This window comes from Ceratotherium simum, chromosome 4 (genome assembly GCF_057802395.1).
Source record: "Ceratotherium simum simum isolate JZ-2026a chromosome 4, ASM5780239v1, whole genome shotgun sequence".
In the NCBI taxonomy this organism is placed as follows: domain Eukaryota; kingdom Metazoa; phylum Chordata; class Mammalia; order Perissodactyla; family Rhinocerotidae; genus Ceratotherium; species Ceratotherium simum.
This window is the reverse complement of record NC_141903.1, coordinates 77,691,489-77,716,730: the sequence shown is the minus strand read 5'-3', so window position 1 is coordinate 77,716,730 and position 25,242 is coordinate 77,691,489. Positions and strand designations below refer to the sequence as shown.

The window sequence follows — 25,242 nt, the reverse complement described above, 5'->3', positions numbered from 1 at the left end:
TTTCAAAACCAATGTTACAGCAGAATTGATTGTTCTCTCCATCTGTATTACTTCCCTTGTTGTCTCATCCAGTCTTTAAATACCATTTATATAATTATATGTTATATACCATTTGTATATGACCTTGAAAACCATTTATATATTGATGCCTCCCAAATTTATAAGGTCAGTCCTGGCCTCTCTCCAAAATTTCAGACTCATTTCCCCTGCTGCCTACTTGACACATCTCTTGGATATTTAATACACATATTAAACTGGACATATTTAAAACTAAACTCTTTGACCTTTACCCCAAAACCTATGACTAAAACCTAGAGGAGGAAAAAAATCAAGCCTCTTCATATCAAGCCTGACTCGGTCTGATAAGTTAGTGCTTGCTGAAAGTGGGTTGCTGTCACTTGACTGCTCCATCAGGAGTGGCTCTGAAGGACCAGGGCAGAGCTACGAACAGTCCACTGAGCCATTCATCTTATGTGGAGGGAGAAATGGCCTGAAGTATGTAGATACATGTATCTCTGAGCAGTGCCAATGATGTAGCGATTGGTCAGGGACTTGGAGGAATCAAGATTAGAAACAAGGAAGTTTGGAGAAGTCCTGTGAATAGACCACTGGGATTGGGCACTGAGTATGAGGAGGCATTTCTCAAAAGGCTGTCAACAACCAGGAAGTTGGGATGAGGCATCCAATGGATGTCAGCCAGACTGTCCACCACAGTGCCATGAACAGAGTGACGGCAGGGACCAAGGCTATGCGTGGTCCTGACAACTGAGCTCCCTCTTACCAAGACTGATCTAGCAGCTGTTGCTACTGAATGTCCAAACAGCAAGCAACAGAGACCAGAGCTAAGCACTCTCCAATGAGCTGTTGAGTGGTAGGTTGATCCCAATAAGGCCCTATTACTCCAGAGGGGGCAGCAACTCATTATTATTGGAATTAATACTTATTTTAATTAATGAGTTTATTTTCGTAGTACATCTGCCAGACCATCATCTGAAGGCTGGAAGAACGCCTTCTGTATTCGCTGGGGACCTGTATCACATTACCTCAAAGGGACTCATTTCATGTGAAGGAGGTGTAACAATGGCACACAGTCATAGGATTCCCCGGCCTTACCATATACCACATCACCTGAAGCAGCTGGCCTAGTACAACAATGGAATGGCCTGTTAAAGCCTCAGCCAAGGTGTCTGCTCAGGGACAGCATCGTTAGGGTTGGGGTGTTGTCCTCCAGGATCCAGTATGTGTATGCAATGGCTGATATCTGGTTCTGTGTCCCCAATAACTAGCCCACATGGGCTCAGGAAGCAAGAGGTAGAAGTAAGACAGGCCCTCTCTCCATCACTCCCCGTGACCCACTGCCAGAATTTGTGCTTCCCACTCCCATGCTTTAGGCTCCACTGGATTAGAAGTTCTGGTTCGGGCTGGGTCTGGGGTGTCCACCAGGAGACACACCGAGGGCTCCACTGAACCACCCCTTGGTCATTTTGGCTTCTTGTGCCAGTGGACCAGCAGGCAAATAAAGGAGTTACAGTATGGCCCCAGGGGTGCTTGATCTTGTTTCCCGTGAGACGCAAGGGTTGCTGCTACACTTTGGAGTATGAGTGCTGATGCTCGGTGAAACAGGGTTTACTGGAACATCTCCTGGTTCTTCCATGCTCATTGATCACTGTTTTGACTATTGCCTGTTTGGAGACAAATTTCGAATCTCTCCAGTCCTAATGTTGGCACCAAAATGGCTCTATGTAATGCTGATCAGTGGTAGTTATGATTGATGTGAAAAACAGAGTGACATTATATAGATTAAGATTTGTATTTTGTGCTCTATTCATTCAGTTTTAGTTCTTTTTTCCTATGAATTATATATGTTTGCTAACATAAAAATAAAATTGAATTGAGAGACTGAGAATTGAAGAGTATGAAGACCTTATTCTAAAAGATATTCCATCGTCTTGCTCCCTGTAATTTTTAAGCATTAGCTTCAAGTTGACCTGACTATTGTCTCTCCACCAGGCATTTCTCAAGGCTCTCCCTACTTGGCACCTAAAACCACTTTCAAAATGATTTGACCAAATCCAGTCTATTGCTTCTTATCTTCATGCCTAGAATGGTCTCCCTGATGTTATGTTCCACCCTTTAACCCCAACTTCTGCCCCAATTTGGTTGTGCAAATTTTGAGCATCAGTTTTTGAGTTTGTCTTCCTCTTTAGACTTATTCAGAGAAAGGGCTGTGCTTTTATGTTTTTTTAATCTTCTCTAACCATAACGTCTAGCTCAGTGGCTGGCACACAGGCGGTATCAATGCATGAATTACATGTGCAGTTAACTGATTATAATTCTTTTTGTTTTATTTATCCCTGTAAAGGAATGAGAGAAAAACGAATGGTTGTAAATATTTCTTAGCAGTCAGAAATATATCTGGAGGAAGGTAGAGGCCTCCTTAGAGGGAAGAAAGTTACAGAATTAAGTTTATGATAAAAGGATTTTATGAAAGCATTGTAATTTTATCACTGATTCAAATCGGTATATACGTATAAATAATTTATGTTCAATTTCAGATTGCAGAGGAGGGATCCACCATTTCGTGTGTGGTGGAGCGAACCAGAGGAGCTCTGGATTATGTGCACGTTTTTTACACCATCTCGCAGATCGAATCTGACGGCATTAATTACCTTGTTGATGATTTTGCTAATGCCAGCGGCACTATCACATTCCTTCCTTGGCAGAGATCAGAGGTAAACCCTGCCTTCTTTGTTTCTTTGAAAGCATCCTGGAAAGCTTTTCCTGATCTGTTTGTTCTGTAGTTTATTTACAGCTTCTTGGTATTTAAGAAATTTAAAATATTTCGGAGATTAGCTATATATCATGGTATAAGATATTTTTGTACTTATTTATGCAAAGAGAAACGAAGGATTTTGAATGATGTGTTTTATAGTTTCGTCTGCTCTTTAATCCCAATATAATAAAAATGGTATAGCTTGAAGGTTTATCATTGTGGGTTTTTTGTTATCACCGATACAATGGGAAACTGCAGAATTCTTAATAGTACTTTTCCAGTCAGCCAATGAGAAGTTCTTGTAACTATAATCTCATTTTATTTTTAAATTTGGAAAAATGAGGTAATTTTTCTTTGTTTTGAAAAGTACAAATGATCTCCAGTTTTATCAAAAACTTTCCATGAAACATAGTCTCATTTCTGAATAGATGCTCCAGAAATAAATGACACCTCTTGTAAGTGAATTTGGGATGAGACTTCCTCCTCTATCAGAATTTTGTTACATTCTTTTAGTCTGTCATGTTGGAATATTCATATCAGTATAATTTTTCATTAAAAATGTAAACAGCTTACAGGTCATCAGGAAGAAATAGTAAAATAACTTAAGGCTTGCAAATATAATCTTTGAGGAAATTTCTAAGGGATTTAGGAGTTAATTGGATAAAAAAGATAAACTTGAGAGGAGATTTAAAATATTCTTAAGATTTAAAGAGGTAAAACTAAAGAAGAGTGATCAAATCTCTATAATTTTGGGGAAGAAGGAAACAAATTAAATACTTTATAAGAAAAGCTCCCCAGTAGCAGTCTGCAGACAGATCCATGATAAATGTTTGGTGGTCTTTGGTAAAATGAGGAAAATTAGGACAACTAGTGAGTTTTCATAAGGCTAAAATTATTCACTTCAAAGGACTATATTTTATTTGGATGCTGTCTTTTTTACTTCTTTTTTGGGTTTACAGTGCTCTTTTGTTTATCAAGTAATGATGATAATAAGTGGTAATTTTTTAATATTCCTACTTGGAAAACAGAGTTGATCTCCGAAATTTTTCCTTAGAAAATTTACTGACTGTGAAATAAAAATATAGCTGGGAACCATTGTTTCGTAAAGTGGATTTATATACATTTTGGAAGAGATAAGAGTTAATCAAATTTTGGTCAGGAAAGTATATATGCTCCTGTCAAGATTGATTTAAAATATTTTCTTCTATCATTTTTTAAATTTCTTTAAAAAGTAATTGACCTTTAAAGCAAAAAAATAATAACATCAAATAGTGGGGTTGGTTTATAACACTATGCCTGCTAGATCTACACCAGCCTCTCAGCCTTACAAAGCCAGTGACTGGATACTGAGATGTTAGCTAATGCTCCATGACTGTGCTTTCTAGCACAAACAGCAGTAAGGTGACCTCCTCTGCTACTGCCTTCCAGATATCCGGGGATGCATCTAACTGAATACACTTAAATCACAGTTAGAAACCTAGCTGCAAGGGAGTCTGGAAATTGTGTGTGTGTGTGTGTGTGTGTGTGTGTGTGTGTGAGAGAGAGAGAGAGTGAGTGTGTGTGAGAGAGAGTTTCTCTGCAGTACAGGAAAGTACACTGGAAATGTGTTTTTTAAGTTTTTTTAAATGGTCCATTAGTTATGAAATCAATTCAGTGAGTTATAACTAATTTAGAAAACAGAATAGAAGATAATGGAGTGTATAACATATAGTAAAGGTAAATATTGTTTGGTTTACTGAGTCACTACATAAAATACATTTATGTCTTGATAGGTCTTCAGTTTCCAACTCTTCATTTCACTAAAATGAATGATTCCTTTGGTATGCTTCAACATTTTAAAAATATTTACTGCTTCATTTTTAATGTAATCTTGATGTTTTCATGTTACTTTTCATAGCAACATTTGTCAGCTTCCTTTCGAGGGGCAAGACATTTTAAATCTTTAGACAACTTCTTTTTCTCTTTAGTTCAAGAACAATGACATGTTTTGGGTACTAGGGGTCCTTTTGACACTTCTCTGAGCACATTGGTCGTGCCATGTATTACTTTCTTAATTAAAAATTTGATTAAAATGAACATTAAAACCAAATTTAGAGTCTACCTCAGACTATTGAATCAAAATCTCTAGAACAACTACATTAAAAAAGAAAGTTCTCCAAATGCTGTTAGGCCCAATGGCTAGTGTTTTGGAGATTGCATTGGAGTTAGAGTTTGTTTTCAGACTACTGTCACCCTCCGTTCTGAGAGAAACCAGAAAGTCATCGTTCATTCCTTCCTATCCCTCACTCCCTACTCTGAGTCATCAAGGCCTGGGTCTTCTATCTCTAGAGCAGATCTCAAATCCATCTATTTTTCTTCATCTCCATTGTCACTACATTAGTTCAGAATCTCATTAGTTCTGGTCAGTCACCTCCTAATTCAACCCTTTGCATCCTTTCTTGCTCTGTCCACTGCATTTACATTCTGCCATGGTACTTATTCTGGAATGGAATTCTCATTTTGTCGGTCTCCTGCTTATGATTCTTCAATTTTGCTCCACTCTCTATGAAATGAAGTTCATTATTTTTTTATGATGACATAAAAAGTACCTATGATGTGACTTCTGATTATGCATCCAGCTTTATCTCCCACTCCAGCCTTAATGGTCTAATTGCAGTTCCCTCTGTGCCATATTCTTTCATGCCCCTGCGCATTTGGCAATGTTATTTCTTTTACTTGGAATGTCCTTCCCCATTGTTATTTACCACTACAACTAATTCATTAAAACTCGCTTCAAATGTGCCTGTTGAACACATTTACCAGGGAGAGTTTGCTGTTCCTCAGTTTACTTTGTACATAACTCCATTATGACGTTTTTACATTGCATTTTAAAAGTTTTTCTACAAGTCTCTCTCCTACAATAGACTGTGAGCCTCTTAGGGACTGGGGCCATTTCTAACCCTGGCACATTGTAGATGTCAAAACATGCTTTTTCAATTAATAAAGGATGGAGGAATTGTTTTTTCACTTCAAATTTTGGCTAAAATTTTGTAGAGCATGGCTGAGTTATTGCTGCTTCCTTTCAGAACTTTTTTGGACAAATTGCTTATGCCAGACTTCCAAGACCCACTGTGAATCTGTTTTCTAAAATGCTGCTACTGAGTACGTCAGGCTTTCCTTAGGCAGGAACTAGACATGTATATTTTGCCCTTTCTTACCATCCTACCACATCCTGTCAGATAACATGCAGTTCCTTAATTAAGAACTCTTTATGCTGGGGTTGGTAATGCCACTGACTTTGGTACAAAGAATATATGATATTGTATTGATAATATCTATATATCATAGATGGTATGATATTAATACACAAATAATATATTTTAAATAGAAAATGTTACTGCTCAGCGCCCATTATCGTTTAAAGAATTTTCTCAGATCTCTCTTCTGTTTTAATATTTAAGTTTCTGTAGAAATCAGTCATGTTAAACAGTAACTTCAATTAAATATAATTTAATTGGCTATTTTATTTTCTTTTGGTTAGTAGCAAATAATTTCTATATACCTCATTGCTTAATGCCTCTGGATTTTTATATGTATAGGTCCTGAATATATACGTTCTTGATGATGATATTCCTGAACTTAATGAGTATTTCCGGGTGACATTGGTTTCTGCAATTCCTGGAGATGGGAAGCTAGGTTCAACTCCCACCAGTGGTGCGAGCGTAGATCCTGAAAAGGAAACGACAGATATCACCATCAAAGCTAGTGATCATCCATACGGTAACCAAGCCCTTTTACAAGATGAATCCTCTCTTCTCTGGCTGTACTTGGTCTTGTTAAGAACTTCTTAAGGGACTTTTTGCAAATGATTAAAGTAGAACTCCTTTGGACCTTCTAACTTCTAAGCTGCCGTTTTGAGGGATATTGTTTATGAAAGAAAATATAAAGATGAATTTCTGAAGTTTAATAATATATTTTGAAAAGTATACATAGTATTATTTAAAATGAAAAAAGTATTTCTACTCATGGCTATCAATTTTTTTTTTCTTTTAAAAATTATCCTATTATGATATGTTAACACCTAACTAATTGAAGTCCTTTGTAATTTATATTTTATTAAGCTTCAAGAAGTGGAGTTATCACTGTCTATTTATATTCATTTCTTTTTATCTTATGCTGAAAGGTGATAATTTTCTTAATTGGGGAACTATAATAGATGTCTGTCCTAATAAATTGAAACTGTTTTCTGCATTGAAAAGTAATAGTTCTTTTTTTAGGAATAAAGCAAGAATATCTATTAAGAGGTCTGTGTAAGAAACGTGGGAGGTTCTTCAACTCTTATTTTCATAGTTAAATTTTTAAAAAATATGTTGCAAATCCTTTATGGTGCCGTTAATCACCTTCTGCTATAAGTTCAAGAATGAATTCTAGAGAGTTGAATATGAGTAAATGTTTGATAGTATATATTTTAAACTACATCACTATTCTTTTTATTGATCTTTTGTCAAAAAAAAAAAGCTTTCTTTGGGTAGAGACAGGGAAAATTATCATTTTAATTTTTAGTATTCTGAAAACTTATTAACATATTTTGTGTCAAAAACATGTTAATCAAATCTTCACTAGAGCCTTTTCTAAATGAAAGCTCTCAGAATTTTATCCTGGTGATTAAAATAACTGTGCAAGATTGTTTCAAATGAATAAGAAATTCTTCCACAGATAATGGGGGCAAGAATGCCCTGCCTCTCTCTGTATCTGCCAGGCTTGCTGCAGTTCTCCACAGGGCTGCCGCCCCATCCTGAGGACTCAATGAGCCTGCCGGCGAGCAGTATTCCACACGTTACTGTGCAGGAGGAAGACGGAGAAGTTAGGTTATTGGTCGTCCGTGCACAAGGCCTCCTGGGGAGGGTGATGGCGGAATTTAGAACAGTGTCATTGACAGCCTTCAGTCCTGAGGACTACCAGGTAAATCACTTAATCCTTTTGAAGCGGTATTTGCACTTATAAAACAGACATAATCCTTCTCTTGAAGGATGGAAGGGACTTGGCATGGTATCTGGGACATATTAAATGAGGAAAATAAGCACTGATGGCTTTCCAGTCTTTTAAATTTATGTAAATTATAATACTTCAGTCCATTGAAGCCTGACACTTAAATAGCTATCATACTGGCTTCTCTTGTACCTTATATTTGTCATAGACTTCACTTATATTATTTATTTTAATGTTACAGGTTTTGATCAGATATATTTAAATTTATGTTTCTTATACATTTTAAATCCTCTTATCTGCCTCCATCAACAAAGCCAAAATTGTAAAGAAGTTATAGGTCCATGTCTTTTCAATTTTAATTTTTTTTTCTCTCAGTGAGAAGCAGAGTGGTACTGGGTAAAAATAGCCTGGGATTTGGAACTGGACAGAACCGAGTGTAAACTGGTCTTCTAAATGTGTGGCCTTGGGAGACTCAATCCTTCCTAACCTCAGTTTCCTTATCTGTAGTAGAGAGAGGTACTATCTGCTGGGCAGGATCACTCTGAGGATTAATGGCAGTGTTTTAATTGTCATGTACTGTACATGGCACATATATAATAACACTCAAGAACCACTAACTATTCTTATTATTGCCAATACTCATATTAAGTGAATCTCATAATTTCTTCTTGGCTATATTTCTCAGGAAGTATTTATATCCTTCATCATTTCTGTTTTCCCAAAGAATCTTTAAATTTACTACTAGTTTTCCTGTTTTTCCCCTTCTTCCCAATAATACCTGCGCAAAGGTGCAGTGTTCAGTAATTTGTACACACTTTTCCTCCCAAACCCCAGAAACCTTGGCTAATTGAATTCAATTAATTTTGGCTGTAGTCTAGTTAGCAAAGTTTTCTCAGATTTCTTCTTTCTCAAACTCTTTTTCTTGGGCAGGTTGTATGTCTCTTCCTCTGACATTTATTGTGTCTTTATCTAGTTTTGTATATAACATATTCCATAAGACATTTCAGCTTGGCTTGGTATTGTCTTCTCTGCATTCTCTTAAAGAAATACTTCAGTCCTTATAGTGATGGTCTTTAGTTTCTAGGTAGTCTGAACATCTCCAATCTCCAGTTGGATTATCGTTTTCTTGAATAACCAAAGCAAAACAAAAAATGTATGTTCCCATCCTTCATGACTGTCAGAAAACTAATACCCTTGGAGACATTTCTGAGGACTTTCAGGGGTACTTAAATGTCCAATTTGTCACTTGTTACCACTTTGAACCATTATCTTTGCTTGGCCCTGAAAACCCGATAACTTTTGCTTTCACCACTTCTCTATGATGCTTCAGCTCTCTCTGGTCTGTTAGGACCAAAGTAAGATTTCTTAGGCTGTGTATGTAAGTATGTGTGGATGAGTATGTTAGGGGGAGGGAGGAGAGGTGCCAGGAGGATCATGTGCAGAAGAGGAGACAACTGAATATCAGATGTCACTGTTCTTAACCTTGTTCTCATATACCAAGGTACAGGTGATCCCCACCATCCAGGTGTTTATTTCCAGCTCTTAAGAGCAATATTAAACAACTAATTAATAACTGAGTCCCATTTTATGGGGAGAGAGGTGGATATTGACATAGTCTGTGTAGTCAAGGAGGGCTTTCTTGGGGAAGTGATAGCTATGCTGAGCTCTGAAGTTTAAGGAGGAGAAAACTGGAAAACTAGTTGAAGGGGGGAAGAATTACTTGAGACTGGTAACATGGCATGAGTAAAATGGTTAAATGGCCATAATGTAGGAAAAAGCACAGGCTGTCAGAGGAGCAGAAAGAAGACCAGTGTTTCTGGAATGTGGAGAGCTAGGTGTGGTGATAAAAGATAAGGTATGCAGGGACTGGGTCATTCTAGGCTTTAGAGATCATGCTACATGTTGTGGCTTTTATTTTAAAAACAAGGAAAAGTAATTGAAAGGTGTTATGTATTTGTAAAAGATCATTAGGCTGAACTGTGGAGAATGCATTGGAAGATGTAGACACTGGATGCAGTAAAGAATCCATTTTGTGGAGCAAGGCAAGAGGTGATAGGATCTTGGACTAGGCAGGTGACAGTGTAGTTGAAAAGAAGTAGGTGGGCTCAAGAAATATTTAAGAGTTAAAATGGCAGGATTTGAGGATTGTTTAGTGTGAAGGATAAAGCAGAAGAGGGTGTCAAAAGTGACTCCCCAGTTCCTGGCATAAGCAACTTGCTGCTCTACAATTTAGTGCTGTGGAGAGGGTTGGATAAGGCATAGATTTTAAGGGAAGATCATGCATTAACAATTTCGACAGAAATTATAAGAAAACTTTGAAATAGGTATTAAGATTTAAGTCTAGATATCAGAGGTTAGAGAAAGAAAGCTGGGAGTTGGGAGCATATAAATGATATTAAAAGCCTAGACTATGATAGCCTTGTCTAGAGAGAGAGTCTGGAGAGTGTCTGATGAACAACAGTTTAGAGGTCGTAAGGAGAATATGGAAATTAGTAAAGAACACTAAAAAGGATGAGCTAGAAAGGTAGGAAAAACAAAAAAATGATATCATGAAATACTAGAGAAGAACATGTTTCTGGAAGGAGGGGCCAATTGTGTAAGATATTGCTAAGGTCAAGTAAGGTGGTTTCCTAAGACAGTTAAGTGTTATTTCTGTTGTTAAGACTTGTAGAATTACCTCACTGATGACTATATTCTAGGCGAAGTTAATTACTTCCTTCTTGAGTTAACTATGTGCCTTTTATAGCAGTTGTTATTCTATTCAAATTATCTCATTACATGCTTGATACTCCTTCTGGAATGTTCTCGATGGAGCTAGAGATTTGTCTTGGCTATTTTTGAATCCCAGACATCTAAAATGGTGTCATGCACATGCTGTGTGTTTGATAAATGTTGAAAAAGTTAATAAGTGAGTGATTAAGTGAATTGGTACTTGAGTTCCTCAATTTAGCTTGAAGATTATTAATAGCTCCACAAGATAAAATATAGTTGTCCACACAAGCTAATGCTAGAAAAATTTAAGCAACTTTAAATTTTATTCTCTTGACTTGAGGGTAAAATGCTTATGTAAGAGATAATGGGAGAAAAGAGAGCCTTAGACTTTAAATTTTTGTTTTTCTTTTAGTTATGTGAACTTTTATGATGGGAGATCTGTATTATGAATTGCACTTGCGAGTATAATCAAGGAAAGATTAATGCCCAATGGACTGATATTTTTTGTTGCTTGGAGAAATGCTCAGAATGAAAATACCATTATAATTATGCACTGAGTATTTAAATTACTCAATAATATAATTTGAATAGTTTTAAATATACTTGGTCAAGAGAATTCTGTGCATCTCACTGAAGTAATTCTTTAGGAATTTGTGAACATTGCTTATTCATAGTTCTCATTTGCCTTGCCTACTTTTTTGATGAATAGGCAAATAAGGGAAATAAAAATCTACTTTATTTAGTTGGAGAATATTTATTTAGAATTTACATTGAACACTATTCATATCTGCTTAAGTGTTTTCAGTTTTATGTTTTACTTATGTTCTTCTGTTTCAGTATTTAAAACAATTTGAGACAAACTCTCTTTTTGCACATTCATATATAGAATAATTATAATCTAATGGATAAGTCTTTTATTTGTATTTCAGGGTGTTGCTGGTACCTTAGAATTTCAACCAGGAGAAAGATATAAATACATTTCTGTTAACATCACTGATAATTCTATCCCTGAATTGGAAAAATCTTTTAAAGTTGAATTGTTAAACTCGGATGGAGGAGGTAAGACTGGTGGCTCAAACATACCAAACATTTGCTTGTCCACCCACCATGATGATAGTAGATTCGATTAAGGAAATACGTTCCTTTGAGTTAACCTTACTTTTTTTTTTTTAAATGAATGAATTACTAGTTTTGGAAAGAGCAGCCTGAAGGTTAATAATTACTTAAGATATATGGTAGACAATTTCTGATGGATAGTCCCTTTCTTGATAAAAATAAAATTTCCATCTCTCTACATTAATTTAGCATATTAGTTTTAGAAATTAATAGTCAACTCATAGTTGTATTTACATATACTTTTGCTGTGAGGTTTGGTTAATTCTGAATTAATATCTCTAATCTTTATTATAAGGACACCACCTATTGTGCTTTTTTCCTCCTTTTGTTATCCATTGGTCTTTTCCTAAAGTAGATGTGCTTTTAGAATGAAATAGTATAATTGTACTGAATCATTAAATTATGGTTGTCATTCATAGTAGGTACCCCTAAAATCACCTCTCTCCTGTCTTCCTTTTTTCAATTTTCACAATAGCTCCTTCAGAGCTATCTCTAGGTGTAGCACAGGTAGACACCAGTCCTTTTAGATAATCTTTTATGAGGTGATTATCAGTAAAACATGTCAACAATACCTTATCCTCAATTCTGAGATTCAGAAAGCTCTAGCAAAGATTTTTGGAGTCAAAATCCATTTCGTAACAAAACTCATCTGCATTGAAGTGAAGCTATTTGTAATCTTTATTTGTCCCACTTAGATTAACTGTTTATATATGTTTCTTTGTGGAAGTATTAATGTGTTTGATTATCAGGTACTACTAGGGGTGTTATAGAATACATATGATATGTACCACATTACCTTTATAAATGTAAGAAATTGAGAGCTGATATGGTATTCATCAGGACAGTCTCTTCCATTACAAAACCTGGTATTACTATCTTTTTATTATCTTCATATTTTTATGAAGAAAGTCATAGTACTATATAAGCCATCCAAAGGGAGAGATTGGGTAGGACAGAAATATTAAAATTGTCTTTTAGTATGTAGTGAGACTTTAGGATAAGTATGCAAAATTTCCGCAAATTTCCCTTCTCGGTGTTCCCAAAGCCAAGGCGAAAGCAAAGGAGGCCAAGCCAGGGAAATGATGGAATAGCGCCACAGCTTGGTTGACTGCATAAAACAGTAAAAATGTGCTGGGCGACCTGTTTCGCCAGTGGCATGTAAAAATAACAGCTTTGCTTGTCCCCCAGAGACAAGTCCTCACGTCTCCAAATCATTATTCTCATGAGACAGGACTTCATTCATCAAAGGTCACTATAAAATTTTTGAAAAGTTGTTGTTTGTATCACTTACAGCTAAAAATACTTATATAATAGAGAAAATGTTAGTGATCATTACCTAATATTGATTAATAAGGAACATCAAATATTCTTCCCAAATATGTGCGATCGTCGTGATATTTGTGATTTTAGGTAGATACTTCTCCCCATATCTCTACAATATGCATGGTTATGTATTAATTGGGCATGAGTACTCATTTGAAAACCAATCTTGCAGTTTCTTACTAAGCAATTTAGTGGCAGAGAATCTGATCCTCCTCCCTCCCCCAGTGAGTCAGGATTGGAGGTAAAGGAATCTAGACAGTGGCCTCCACTGCTTGAGTCATAGCTAGGGACTGCCTAAGAAGTGAAATAGCTTGTAGAGCTTAATTCTTTTGAGGGTCAAGGGGGCAACCCTTATTCCATACTGCTTTGTGTATAAAACTGATTCTACATGAGATAGCCACCTGAATAGATGTTTTATGCTAGCCAGAGTACATTGTTGGTGAACTTCACTCCTCTTGCTCACGACTTGTAGACAATATTGAGGCAAAGCCATGCGCTGGATATTCCCTGAAATCTACTTTGCCTCTTAACTCTCTAAGATGATTTCAGGTTTTGGGTGTCATAGATTCTTACATCTGGTATATCCCAGTCCTACTGAGGGGAAGAACAGAAGAGCAGAGCAGATCTTAACTAGCGTGTCAGTCAAGGATACTGGTAGAGGCGCATAGGTATGGACATGGCCTTGCCTCTCTTAGTCCTCTGCTTTTCCCCTGCTACCATTGCTGCCCTGCCTGTCTTCATTGTTTGCAAACATTTGCTAAAATAATGGGTGAGGTATAAGATGTACTGAAAGTGAAGGTATAACCACTTTCTCTTTATTCTAGTCTTTATATATTGCCCAGGTACTTTATTTTTTACAATATTATTTGTTTGATCTTTACAGCAGTTCTATAAAGGCAGCACCTTTATAGGCAGGTGAGAATAGTTAGGTACCAAACGGTTTAGTAACTTACTGAAGGTTTTATAGCTGATACCTCTCACAACCAGGGCTGAAAAAGCGAGTTTTTTAGACTACTTGTCTAGAGTTCTTTGCACAATATCAGTGGTAAAAGGATGATCAAGTCTGAGAATGGTAAATATGGTGGGAGTTTGAATGTGTGGCTGGAGGGAAATGTTAGATGCTTTTCCCTAATTTTGAATTGTTTGTTGTGAGTGGTAAGGTGACTGTCACAGGTATATAGGCTTAAGCGTATGATTGTATATACATACAAGTATTTAAAATATTTAAAATGTTCAATATGATTTACATTGCTGTAAGTGAAAATTTAAAAATAAAACTAGTTAAATTGACAGAAATGGGAAATACCAATTATAACTTAACGTGGAGTATTTCCTGAAGCTATGAGTGAAGTTTTTATTAATTGGTAGCCTAACATTACACTTTTACCACTTAAAATAATCTGTTTTCTGTGGAAGAGTGCATGTCATTGGGTGACTATTATTGCATTTTCCTCTTTGCTGGATATGTTTTAAGAGCTCTCAATTTTCTCACTGTGTCAATGTGTGTTGTGTGGGTTGTGTCTCTGTGTGTCTCTCCTTGTGAAGTCACTGAATTCTTTAGGGTTGATGGCAGTGGTAGTGGTGATGGGGACATGGAATTCTTCCTTCCAACTATTCACAGACGTGGTAAGCAGCTGTTCCAAGGCCCTTTACTAGTCTATATTTTATTTTACCTTTTCTGTTTAGAGACAACAATACTAACCATTTATTGACGCCTAATATGTGCAGGTCCCTTATATATTTTATCTCCTTAACCATAACAGCAGCTTTATGAAGTGTTATTTGCTCTCATAGTCACCCAGCTAGAAAGTGATCAAGTCAGAATCAACTCCTCGCCCGCCTCCAAAGCCCAGACTCTCCTCTGTATGAACCTGTCAGTTTGCTAATTCTAATTGCAATAGAAATTTTACTTGAATGTCATTTACAAAAATGAATATTGAAAACATTTTACATAGCTTTGAATACCTAAAAGAGATAAATAGAACATTTCTATTTTCATATGAAGTGCATCACACTGATTTTCTTTACAAAAAGAACCAGGAGGCTTTATATGAAGCATTTAATTAGAACAAATGGGAAAAAAAAATTAAGAGGAGAATAAATGGAGAGAATAAGTTGCCAATTAATGGGAGGGAATATTGAAAAGAGGATACTTTTTGAAGTAGATTCATATACAAACATGATTCAGCTTTTCATCTCGAATATTTTTTCATGTTAAGAGAAAATACATAGAATACTTGTTTCTTGCGGGAGAACTCTTTCTAATGTTCAAATGTTCCTTTTTCACAATACCAGGTTTTATGTTGTAGTGTCGGAACTCATGTTCCCAGCCCTCTCATTCCTAACTCCATCAATGCCTCATATAACCTCTGTATTTATTTACTCTGCTGCTTTTGGGATTGTTCATTTTCTTGTCTGCATACATTAATACAACATAAAAGTTGAACATACGTCTCAGGAAAAAATTAAATACTTCTTTAGATCTTGACATCTTTTTAGTTATACGATTGGACTGTTTGGGATCAGGAGACGCAGATCTATATAGTATCAAAATATGATGGAAAACATAGGCCTAGAATTAATGTACATTTGAAAACCAAGAATCTGTTAGCCAGATTGAGGGAAATCATAGGGAATCCACTGTTTCATAAAGGTAAGAGTCATTTTGGCTCATGTTCTTCTGAGGTCAGTAAGGTCGTGGGAGACTTTCCTCATACTCTGGAAGAATGTTCTCTTTCATGGAGAAGAAAAAGAAAAACAAGTTTTCCTTATTCATCCCCAAGTGCTTACGCAGCACTTGTATATCACGTTGGTGCCAAAATAGAGAAAGGTCATAAAAGCATGAATATGTGTGGCAACCATTTGTGTCTGCCTTTCTTTCTAAAACAAATTAGAATGTACTCAATGAATGGTACAACTCTTTTCAAAGAGTTGTTCCTTGCCTTTTCCTTTGGTTTGTAAATTACTGATTAACATTTTCTTGCTGTTTCTTAGATCTTATTCATGCAGCCAGTCTAGGAGTGGCTTCCCAAATTCTGGTGACAATTGCCGCCTCTGACCATGCTCATGGTGTATTTGAATTCAGCCCTGAGTCACTCTTTATCAGTGGAACTGAACCAGAAGATGGGCACAGCACTGTTATATTAAACGTGAGTACATTTTTTCCTCCAGTCCTAGACACTTCTGGCTGTTTTATTGTATTATGAAGGTGGGCTTTATGTTAATTTTTTCTATACATGTGGAGGGGAATAACCTAGTGGCACAGACAGTACAAACTGATAATTGAATAGTGATTTGGCATTTGTCTTTATCTAGTTTTACATACAAATTCATTTTATGATTCTGAGGATTCCTGACTCTTTAAGCAATATAATGTAGCTCTACCACATAGATTTTTTTATTAATTCAGATAGGATGTGGTAACAAACATCTCCAAAATCTCAATGGTTTAATACAGCCAAGATTTGTTTTTCACTCGTGGTATATGTCCAACTTAAGCGTCATCAGTCGCTTAGGGACCGAAGATTATAGAGGCTCCACCTCAAGAGGTGCTTTTGTCTTCACGAAGCAGGGAGATGTGGATGTGGAGAACCGAATACTGGCTCTTATAGCTTCTTTCTAGAAGTGATTCACAGCATTTCCACTTACACTTCCTTAGACAAAGCAAGTCACATGACCATGCTAATGTTAATACATAGAGAAGTGCAGTTCTTCTTATCTCTCTCCTACAAGGACAGAAAATCCTAAAGATTTGTCAACAGCAATTATAACAACAACCCTATATGTTGTGTGTGTGTGTGTATGTGTTTGTGTGTCTGCTCTGCATTGTTCTAGTACAAATTAATCAGGATTCTGTTGTTAAATAACTCAGAGGAGCTAGAAGCTTGCTCAGCTTCCTCAGATGTCATACAAATGAGGAAGAAAGATCCCTCAAAATATATCCCTTTTGTACTGTTATGGCAGATCTTCAGTAAGCTGTTGTGGAGTAAATTGAACAACTTAAGAAAGGGTAACTAATTACTCAAGAAAGAAAAAAAAGGATTAAGGGAAAGGATCAAGTTTTATAAAATTCCTGTCTCTAATTTTATTTGGAGTCAACCTTCACATTTTAAGTATAAATAGAAATTGCTTTTAATTGGAACTTATTTGGAGTGTTTTATAAGCTTTTCATTCTTAACATATTGACAAAAGCATTCCTTCCTTCCTTATATAAAATGTATTTTATATAACCTTGGATCTGATATGTTTTTTGGTGAGTTTGTTTTTTGTATCATATTGAAGATAAAAGGAAATATAATTTGTTTTAAAAAATCAGTTTTATGGCTAACTTTTCAGAAAAATATCACTCATCTATTCCTTACAATGAAGTATATAGCATCTTGGCTGTAAAAGTAAAAATTTTTATGAATGTGCTTAAATATAATCAATTGTTAGTTATCTTTGCTTAATTACTAATAGATAGTATAATTGCAGAAAAGATACAGCTATAGTTTAGTTAGAAGCTAAAAATGTTCAATCAATCTGTCGTTTCCTGTAACAATCACTTTTTAAGGAGATTCTCTGAGTCTTCAAAGATGAGTGGTACATGATCCTTGCCTTCAGGAATCTTGTATTCTTGAGAACAGCTTATAGAAAATAAAATAAAAATTTAATATCCTGCTGTCATTCTGTATTTACAAACCTCTTAGTCAATGGTTTTAATCCCTCTTTTAATATGTTCTCATATTAAATATTTTATAGATTATGAGAAGTCATGGAGCCCTGTCTCGAGTGACTTTGCTTTGGAGCATAGACTCTGATCCTGATGGTGATCTCGCCTTCATCTCTGGCAACGTCACATTTGAGATTGGGCAGAAGAATGCCAACATAACAGTGGAAATACTGCCAGATGAAGAGCCAGAACTGGATAAGGCATTCTCTGTGTCAATCCTCAGTGTCTCCAGTGGCTCTTTGGGAGTTCATACTAATGCCACACTAACAATTTTGGCTAGTGATGATCCTTATGGGGTCTTCATCTTTTCCGAGAACAGTAGACCTATTAAAGTTGAGGAAGCAAACCAGAACATCACGTTGTCAATAATGAGGTTAAAAGGCCTCATGGGAAAAGTCACAGTCACATATGCAACACTGGATGATATGGAAAAACCACCTTATTTTCCACCGAATTTAGCCAGAGCAACTCAAGGAAGAGACTATATTTCAGCTTCTGGATTTGCTCTTTTCAGAGCCAATCAGAGTGAGGCAACAATAACTATTTCAATTTTGGATGATGATGAACCAGAAAGGTCAGAGTCTGTATTTATTGAACTACTCAACTCTACTTTAATAGAGCGAGTACAGAATCGCCCAAGTAAGTAACCATTAATGTATTATTATTATTATTAGAGGTAGGGATCCTAAAATAGTAAATGAAGAATTTGGTATAGTAGAAAATTCTATAAAAATAGTAAGCTCTAACTTTGATAACATCATCTTACAAAAGTTGATAAGGCAAATAAAAGTGGGACACTTGAAAACATGAAATCATGTTTTAAAGTCTGTTATAGTCTCAGACTAAATTTTTAGAATCATCTATGTAATTCAGTGTAACTGACCTCTAGTACTATTATACTATATATTGTAGCTTCCAAAACATTCTGGAATCAATCTGGGGATTCCAAGGACAGTCTTGGTAGCAAGAACCTGAGCCTCTCTCACCTTGATCCACTGTGGAAGATTCCTTAACCAACAGAGGCTCTTTGTATGGGTGAGGAGCATGTGGATCTGGAAACTGCATGAGGGAAGGGGCACAGGGCTGTGTAGCAGTAAGAAATCCTGTAAATTTGTGGGTCACCCTGAGAGTTGAGAAGAAGGCGCTGGTTGGGGATAAGAATGAGGAATGAGGAGTGACCACATTGGGCAGAGGATCTGGTGCAGCAACTTCTACTGGAAAGTAGCAACCACTCCCCTTAGGGTTGTGGCTCGGTGGCTTTGTAGGGAGAGTGGGGTGGCTATGGGTAGAGAGCTGGGCTTCAGCTCATGGAGCTGAAAGCAGTTCTTGTGGTATAGTTTATTCATTAGTCACCTCTTCCTAAGAGGACATGTAACTTTAGAAAGGTGTTTTAAATAAAGAGAAGAATCTAGATTTCCTGGACTAAAGGAACAAGTAAAGGAAGAAAGATTGGTGTTATTAATTTAATATCAATTTAATATCAGTTTTAGGACAATATTTATAAGAAAACAAATTAAACAACTTAAGGTAACTGGAGTTACATAGTCCAAAGAGTAAGATTCCGAGATCTGCATGTTGACTATGTTCTGCCATATAGATTAAGGTTTCTTACAAGTAAATTTCTTCACCTTACTGCAACACCTGGATGGATGTGCCGTATAGCAAGCAACATTCTTGCCTACAATATAAGAAATTGTAGTCCAAGGTTATAGAAGGAAATTTGCTTTACAGGACAGCTAAAATTAAGTTTTCGGATTACATTCAAGGTTAAACTTTTCACACAATAGCCCATCCCTTTTTTTCTTGGCAAGATTTAGGATCAGTTATAATAACAAATAAATTGAAATAAAACCCAATAATTAGTCTTAAATAAGTAAGACAAGAATGATTTTTAAGTAAGAATTATAAAATACAGCCTGGTTTTCAAGGAACTCACAGTTTATAGAGTGAAATAGAAATAAAACCAGGAGGGGGCTGGCCCAGTGGCGCAGCGGTTAAGTGCGCACACTCCGCTGCGGTGGCCCAGGGTTCACAGGTTTGGATCCTGGGTGTGCACCGACGCACCGCTTGTCAAGCCATGCTGTGGCGGCGTCCCATATAAAGAGGAGGAAGATGGGCACGGATGTTAGCCCAGGGCCAATCTTCCTTAGCAAAAACAGGAAGGTTGGCATTGGATGTTAGCTCAGGGCTCATCTTCCTCACAAAAAAAAAACAAAACAAAAAAAGAAATAAAACCAGGAGGGAGTATCACATAGCAGTGGCTAGGGGCTGTGGGTGCTGATGTCAGATAACATATGTTCCCAGGTATAGTAATAAACTGTTGGACATAATCTTTTTAAGCCCCAGTTTCCTTATCTATAATACAGAAATATCATGGGGCTTAAATACAATAATATATGTGAAAATTAATGCAGTGTCTGGCACAAGGTAAGCATTCACTAATGTGAAAAATTATTATTAATAAAATGGTATATGCAGAATATCAATGTGCTGTGGGATGGGAGAAACAATCAACATGTATTTGATGCTTAACATGTTCCTGAATCATGCAGCATACTTGGGACAGTTCAGAATAGACATAAGCTATGATGTGCAATAATTAGACAACAATTAAGTACAAATCTGTGTGATATTGATTCAAATTTTAATAGGCAGAATCAGTGTAGGACCTGATAGGGTCCCCATTACTCTGCTCTGAGTGTAATCCTCGGCTTTCAGGAGAGCAGTGAGAGAAGATTGATGGCCAGCAGGTGGTGAGGGCATAGGGAATAGGACAAGATGGTGGGTAGATGAAGGTGTTGTGGTACCTGGTTTGGTGAGGAGTTGGATATGGGGAGCACGAGATTAGACAAAGCCTTACGGGGGGCCTCTTAATTGTGTCCACCAGGTCTAACACCTTAGGTGACTTCCTCAACATCTTTGTGCCTGTGATCCCTCATCTGTAAAATGTGGGTAGTGTTTCCTACCACATAGAGAAGGTGTGGGAATGAAATGACTTGGTACAAGAAAAGTGCTTAGAGCAATGCTGGCAAATAGTGCACACTCAAAAATGTCACCTACTGCCACAGCTCTCCGTGTTACTGCCATTCTTTTCTAATTCAGTTGAATCTAATGATGTATTGATTTATAGCATGTGATTTTAACTATGATGTAATTTTGCATGGTCTGGGTCTATATCATTGAAATTAAATAGTGTCATTCCTTGTTTTTAGATTAAATTGTCTGACAATGTTGGATATTATTCATTATCACATATTTCCAAACACAATTGTTAGAGATATTCTGAATTTGAACTCAAAATTGTTTACTTCTAATAAGAATTTGTTGGTGCTTCATTTGTGTTAAAAGTTCACTTTTTATATTGTTTTGGCAAGGGTCCTGGTTGGAATTGAACCTAGAAAGTAAGTCAGAGAGAGCCTGTGGAAGGTCCTAAATGTTTTCAAAATAAACTTTGCTCTCTAAAATCAGTGGAAAGTGAGAAGAGAGCCTTAAAAGTATTGATCACACTCTATTATCGCAGCATGGAGGTAGCATTGAGGTTGACTCGGCTCTGCTCATTGAGGTAGTTGAGTAACTATTCACTAAGATGGGGCAGGAAGGGACAGGTTTGTGAAGGAGGACGGTGAAGCAGTTAGGCAGTAATTTAATTTGAGTATGATGATTTGCAGTTGGTCTTTGAGGGCAAGGAGCTAAATTACTTTCCTACTCAATTTTGGAACTAAAATGCTGTTTTTTAAAATTTTATAGCATGCTGATAACTAATTAGAAGAGCATAATTCTGTAGGTTTCATCATTACCTGTTGTAATATTATGCAAAACGATGATTAATTGGACTCTAATCATTTTTTGCCTTTTGACAAATTTCCAATACTTATTAAAATATCCCTCTAGGGCAACTATTTCTTTGCTAAGTATTTTATAAAAATCACCCTAGAATGTGAAGCTACAAGAGAGTAAGGACTTTCTGTTTAATTTATTTTTGTATCCCCAGTGTCTAGATTACTCCTGGCACATAGTAATCAATAAATATTTTTTGATATAAATAGTAGAGAGAACACACCAAATGATGATCCTGTTTGGCTGATGGAATTTTGCTGAGGCTTCTTGATGACTTTTGGCCAGTTCTTAGAATTTTGATATGTTCGTTTTTCGTCTGTCTTTCAGTTCCAAATTCTCCACGCCTTGGGCCTAAGGTAGAAACTATTGCTCATCTCATTATCATCGCCAACGATGATGCATTTGGAACTCTTCAGCTCTCAGCACCAGTTGTTCGAGTGGCGGAAAATCATGTTGGACCCCTTATCAACGTGACTAGAACAGGAGGAGCATTTGCGGATGTTTCTGTGAAGTTTAAAGCCGTGCCAATAACAGCAATAGCTGGTGAGAAAAGATATCTAAGGAGGAGTGAAGTGTTTTAGAGGGAAATAATATCCTTGATTAACAAAATCACTCAAAGATGTAGTTAGAAAAATCAACCTGAAAACAATTATAGTCTTGCATCTTTTTTTGTGTGTGTGTGAGGAAGCTTGGCTGTGAGCTAACATCGGTTGCTAATCTTCCTCTTTTTGCTGAGGAAGATTGGCCCTGAGCTAACATCTGTGGCCATCTTTCTCTATTTTGTATATGGGATGCCTCCACAGCATGGCTTGATAAGTGGTGCGTTGGTCCGCACCCAGGATCTGAACCTGTGTACCCCGGTCCCCCGAAGTGGAGCGTGCGAACTTAACCACTACACCACCAGGCCGGCCCCCTCTTGCATCTTTTTTAAGATGCACATCTAGAGCTTTTATCATATATTTATGACACTGATTTTGTAAAATTTGTGGAAACTGTCAGCAAAATTGTATAGTAACTTAAAAGCTATGATGACCAAAATATGCACAAACCAATGAAAAGTAAACTAAGGAGAGCTTTGTAAGACTGTCTCTGTGTGTCCTTTTTAGTATTTTGAAGGGGATTCATATGTAAATGATACCAACGAATGTGGGATAAAATGTGCAGCTGTATAATTGCAGTGCTTGGCAACAATATTGTCTTTTGACCCATTTATCTTGCTTGTTTATTTATATATGAAGAACGTGGAAGAGGCAATGGTTAGCATTAACTACTTTATGTATAAGCAAAAGGATTTCATTGCCAAATGCAAACATTAGGAGACTGCCTTCTTTGGTGGTGCAGTTACAGCATCTGGAGAGAGATTTGCCTAAGAGCTATTTAGTTAGAATCTGTCTAGGAACATAAGTGTGAATGAACGGGATAACATGCTTGACTTTTTGAAATAAATCATCTGGGTATGATACTTGCTTGAAAAAATAGGAAACCAGGCTCACCTAGTCCCTGAGTGGTGTGTGTGTGTGTGTGTGTGTGTGTGTGTGTGTGTGTGCGCACACTCACACACATTTGGGTTAGGTAGCCCAGAGGAGTGCCTGACTGTCTATAGGGGGCCTTACACATTGATAGAAGGTGGGGATTGATCAGTGTCCCAGGAAATCAGCTCTCAGGCTCCGTAGGAAGCCTCTCTTTTCCCCATCTGCTGTTTGACCAGAAATAAAGCCACCCTGAGCAGTATGCAGTAGCAGCTTTTAATCCAACTTCGTAGGAGAATCCATAGTTCCCAGCTATAACACTGATGATGCTGACATGTCCATATCTGAGCAACAGTATAATTTATCTCCCCGGTAAGATCAGAATTCTGGTTCTGTTCTTTGTTTTAAAAGTATTGTGTCCCTTTTTTTTCTCTTGTAGATAAGGGGCTATCTTGTGGTAATGAGTGACTCTCTACATCTATGTCTATATCCACATCTATATCCATATCTATATCTGTATATGGAAAATAGAATAAATTATGTATACATCTTTCTAAAAATGAAGAAATGAACTTGAACACCCTTAGGAGGTCTTTTTCATTATTTTGTGATATCAAACCCATTTTTTTTCTGGCAAGAGAGGTAAAATCTTTTTGTTTGGAATAAATGTAGTCAATATCCTCAAAAAAGTCTTTCTAAGTATATCCATGAAATTTGATACATCATAGTATTTCCCCAGTATATGGATATTTATTACATTTTGGAATAAGTCATAGCATTTTGCTTTTTGCCTTTATAGGTGAAGATTATAGTATAGCTTCGTCAGATGTGGTCTTGCTGGAAGGGGAAACCAGTAAAGCTGTGCCAATATATATCATTAACGACATCTACCCTGAACTGGAAGAATCTTTTCTTGTGCAACTGCTGAATGAAACCACAGGAGGAGCCAAACTAGGGGCGTTAACAGAGGCGATCATTATTATTGAGGCCTCTGATGACCCCTATGGATTATTTGGTAACCAGACTAATTTGTGTCTCTCTTTCACTTGTTTGTATAGACCTTATATTTCTTTATATTTAGAGACTCAGAATTTATTTGATCATGTTTGCATTTTAACCTGCTATTACTGATATATAGGACATCTATATACACTCACCGGCAGTGGTTAGTGGTTATTAACAAAAGAAATCAACCTCTTAGCGTCAATATGGAAGTCATAAACTTTTAATTTTTTAGGTCAGATCTGGCTCCTAGATGTGTTTCGTGAATCTTAGACAATTCTTAAAAAAATAATTTAATTCACAGAAATTTGTACAAAAATCTGGATTTCTAGACTTTCTTGATAAGTAGGAAAATCTGGCAACATCGAGCCCCCTTTCCTGCATAGCATCAGTCATGGAAGCAAAATAGTTACTGTCCCTTTGGGGACCAGACTTGCACTGTGCAATTAGCCACAGAACTCACTAGACCCACTTTATTCATAACTGGTATATGCCTGACCCCTGAGAGCATCTGAGTTTATGATTTCTGCTTCTATCATAATGAAAAATAATTTGGAAATTTTGGCAGGCCTGACCAGTTTGTATCACATCATGTTACTCTGATTTTATGGGGTTTAGCTGCTTAGATTGCTTAGGGGGAGAAAAGAATTGACTATAGGATGGCAGTTGGTTAGCTCTGTTGACTTGGTTTCCTTTGTGTTTGAAATTAACTCTGCTCTGCCCTTCAGGTTTTCAGATTACTAAACTTATTGTAGAGGAACCTGAGTTTAACTCAGTGAAGGTAAACCTGCCAATAATTCGAAATTCTGGGACACTCGGCAATGTTACTGTTCAGTGGGTTGCCACCATTAATGGACAGCTTGCTACTGGCGACCTGCGAGTTGTCTCAGGTAATGTGACCTTTGCCCCTGGGGAAACCATTCAAACCTTGTTGTTAGAGGTCCTGGCTGACGACGTTCCGGAGATTGAAGAGGTGAGAGGAATGGCTAGTATAGAATGACACTGTAAATCATACCTTGTCTTATAGTGACTAGAACAGCTGGCTGTTATTGTGACATTTATAGAGGATGTCAAATAAACTATTTCTGCAAGAATGTTAAAAATATGGTAGTGTGAAAGTGATCCTTACAGATAACTAAAACAAGAATATTCTAGAAATAGGTCTTTTACACATAGCAATTTACTAGTGTAAGTTTTTTTGTACAATTACATTGTATTTTTCAACATTTTGGTTAAATGGTTAAATGTATATAGATCTGTAATAAGTTTTGCTGCATTGTTCCATATAAACTGTTAATTTGTATCCAGACTCTCTTTAGGCTTGAGTGTGG

At 36.7% G+C, this 25,242-nt stretch overlaps 1 protein-coding gene across 10 annotated transcripts in view; it reads left to right on the top strand.

Annotated features, from left to right (window-relative positions):
• The window catches only part of ADGRV1 (adhesion G protein-coupled receptor V1), a 519,382-nt gene that overhangs the window by 86,226 nt on the left and 407,914 nt on the right, over window positions 1–25,242 (top strand). For 8 of the 10 annotated variants that reach the window (XR_015552022.1, XR_015552021.1, XM_087430055.1 and 5 more), the window contains 10 exons: window positions 2,556–2,732; window positions 6,352–6,532; window positions 7,512–7,714; window positions 11,383–11,512; window positions 14,438–14,518; window positions 15,887–16,041; window positions 17,633–18,242; window positions 21,768–21,983; window positions 23,709–23,924; window positions 24,640–24,884. Coding sequence is in view for 8 of the 10 variants with exons in the window: in XM_087430055.1 (XP_087286181.1) it covers window positions 2,556–2,732; window positions 6,352–6,532; window positions 7,512–7,714; window positions 11,383–11,512; window positions 14,438–14,518; window positions 15,887–16,041; window positions 17,633–18,242; window positions 21,768–21,983; window positions 23,709–23,924; window positions 24,640–24,884 (2,214 nt within the window). In the remaining 2 variants the exon portion in view is untranslated. The remainder of the gene's footprint in view (window positions 1–2,555; window positions 2,733–6,351; window positions 6,533–7,511; window positions 7,715–11,382; window positions 11,513–14,437; window positions 14,519–15,886; window positions 16,042–17,632; window positions 18,243–21,767; window positions 21,984–23,708; window positions 23,925–24,639; window positions 24,885–25,242) is intronic. The other 2 variants (XM_087430059.1, XM_087430056.1) reach the window with 2 other exon arrangements.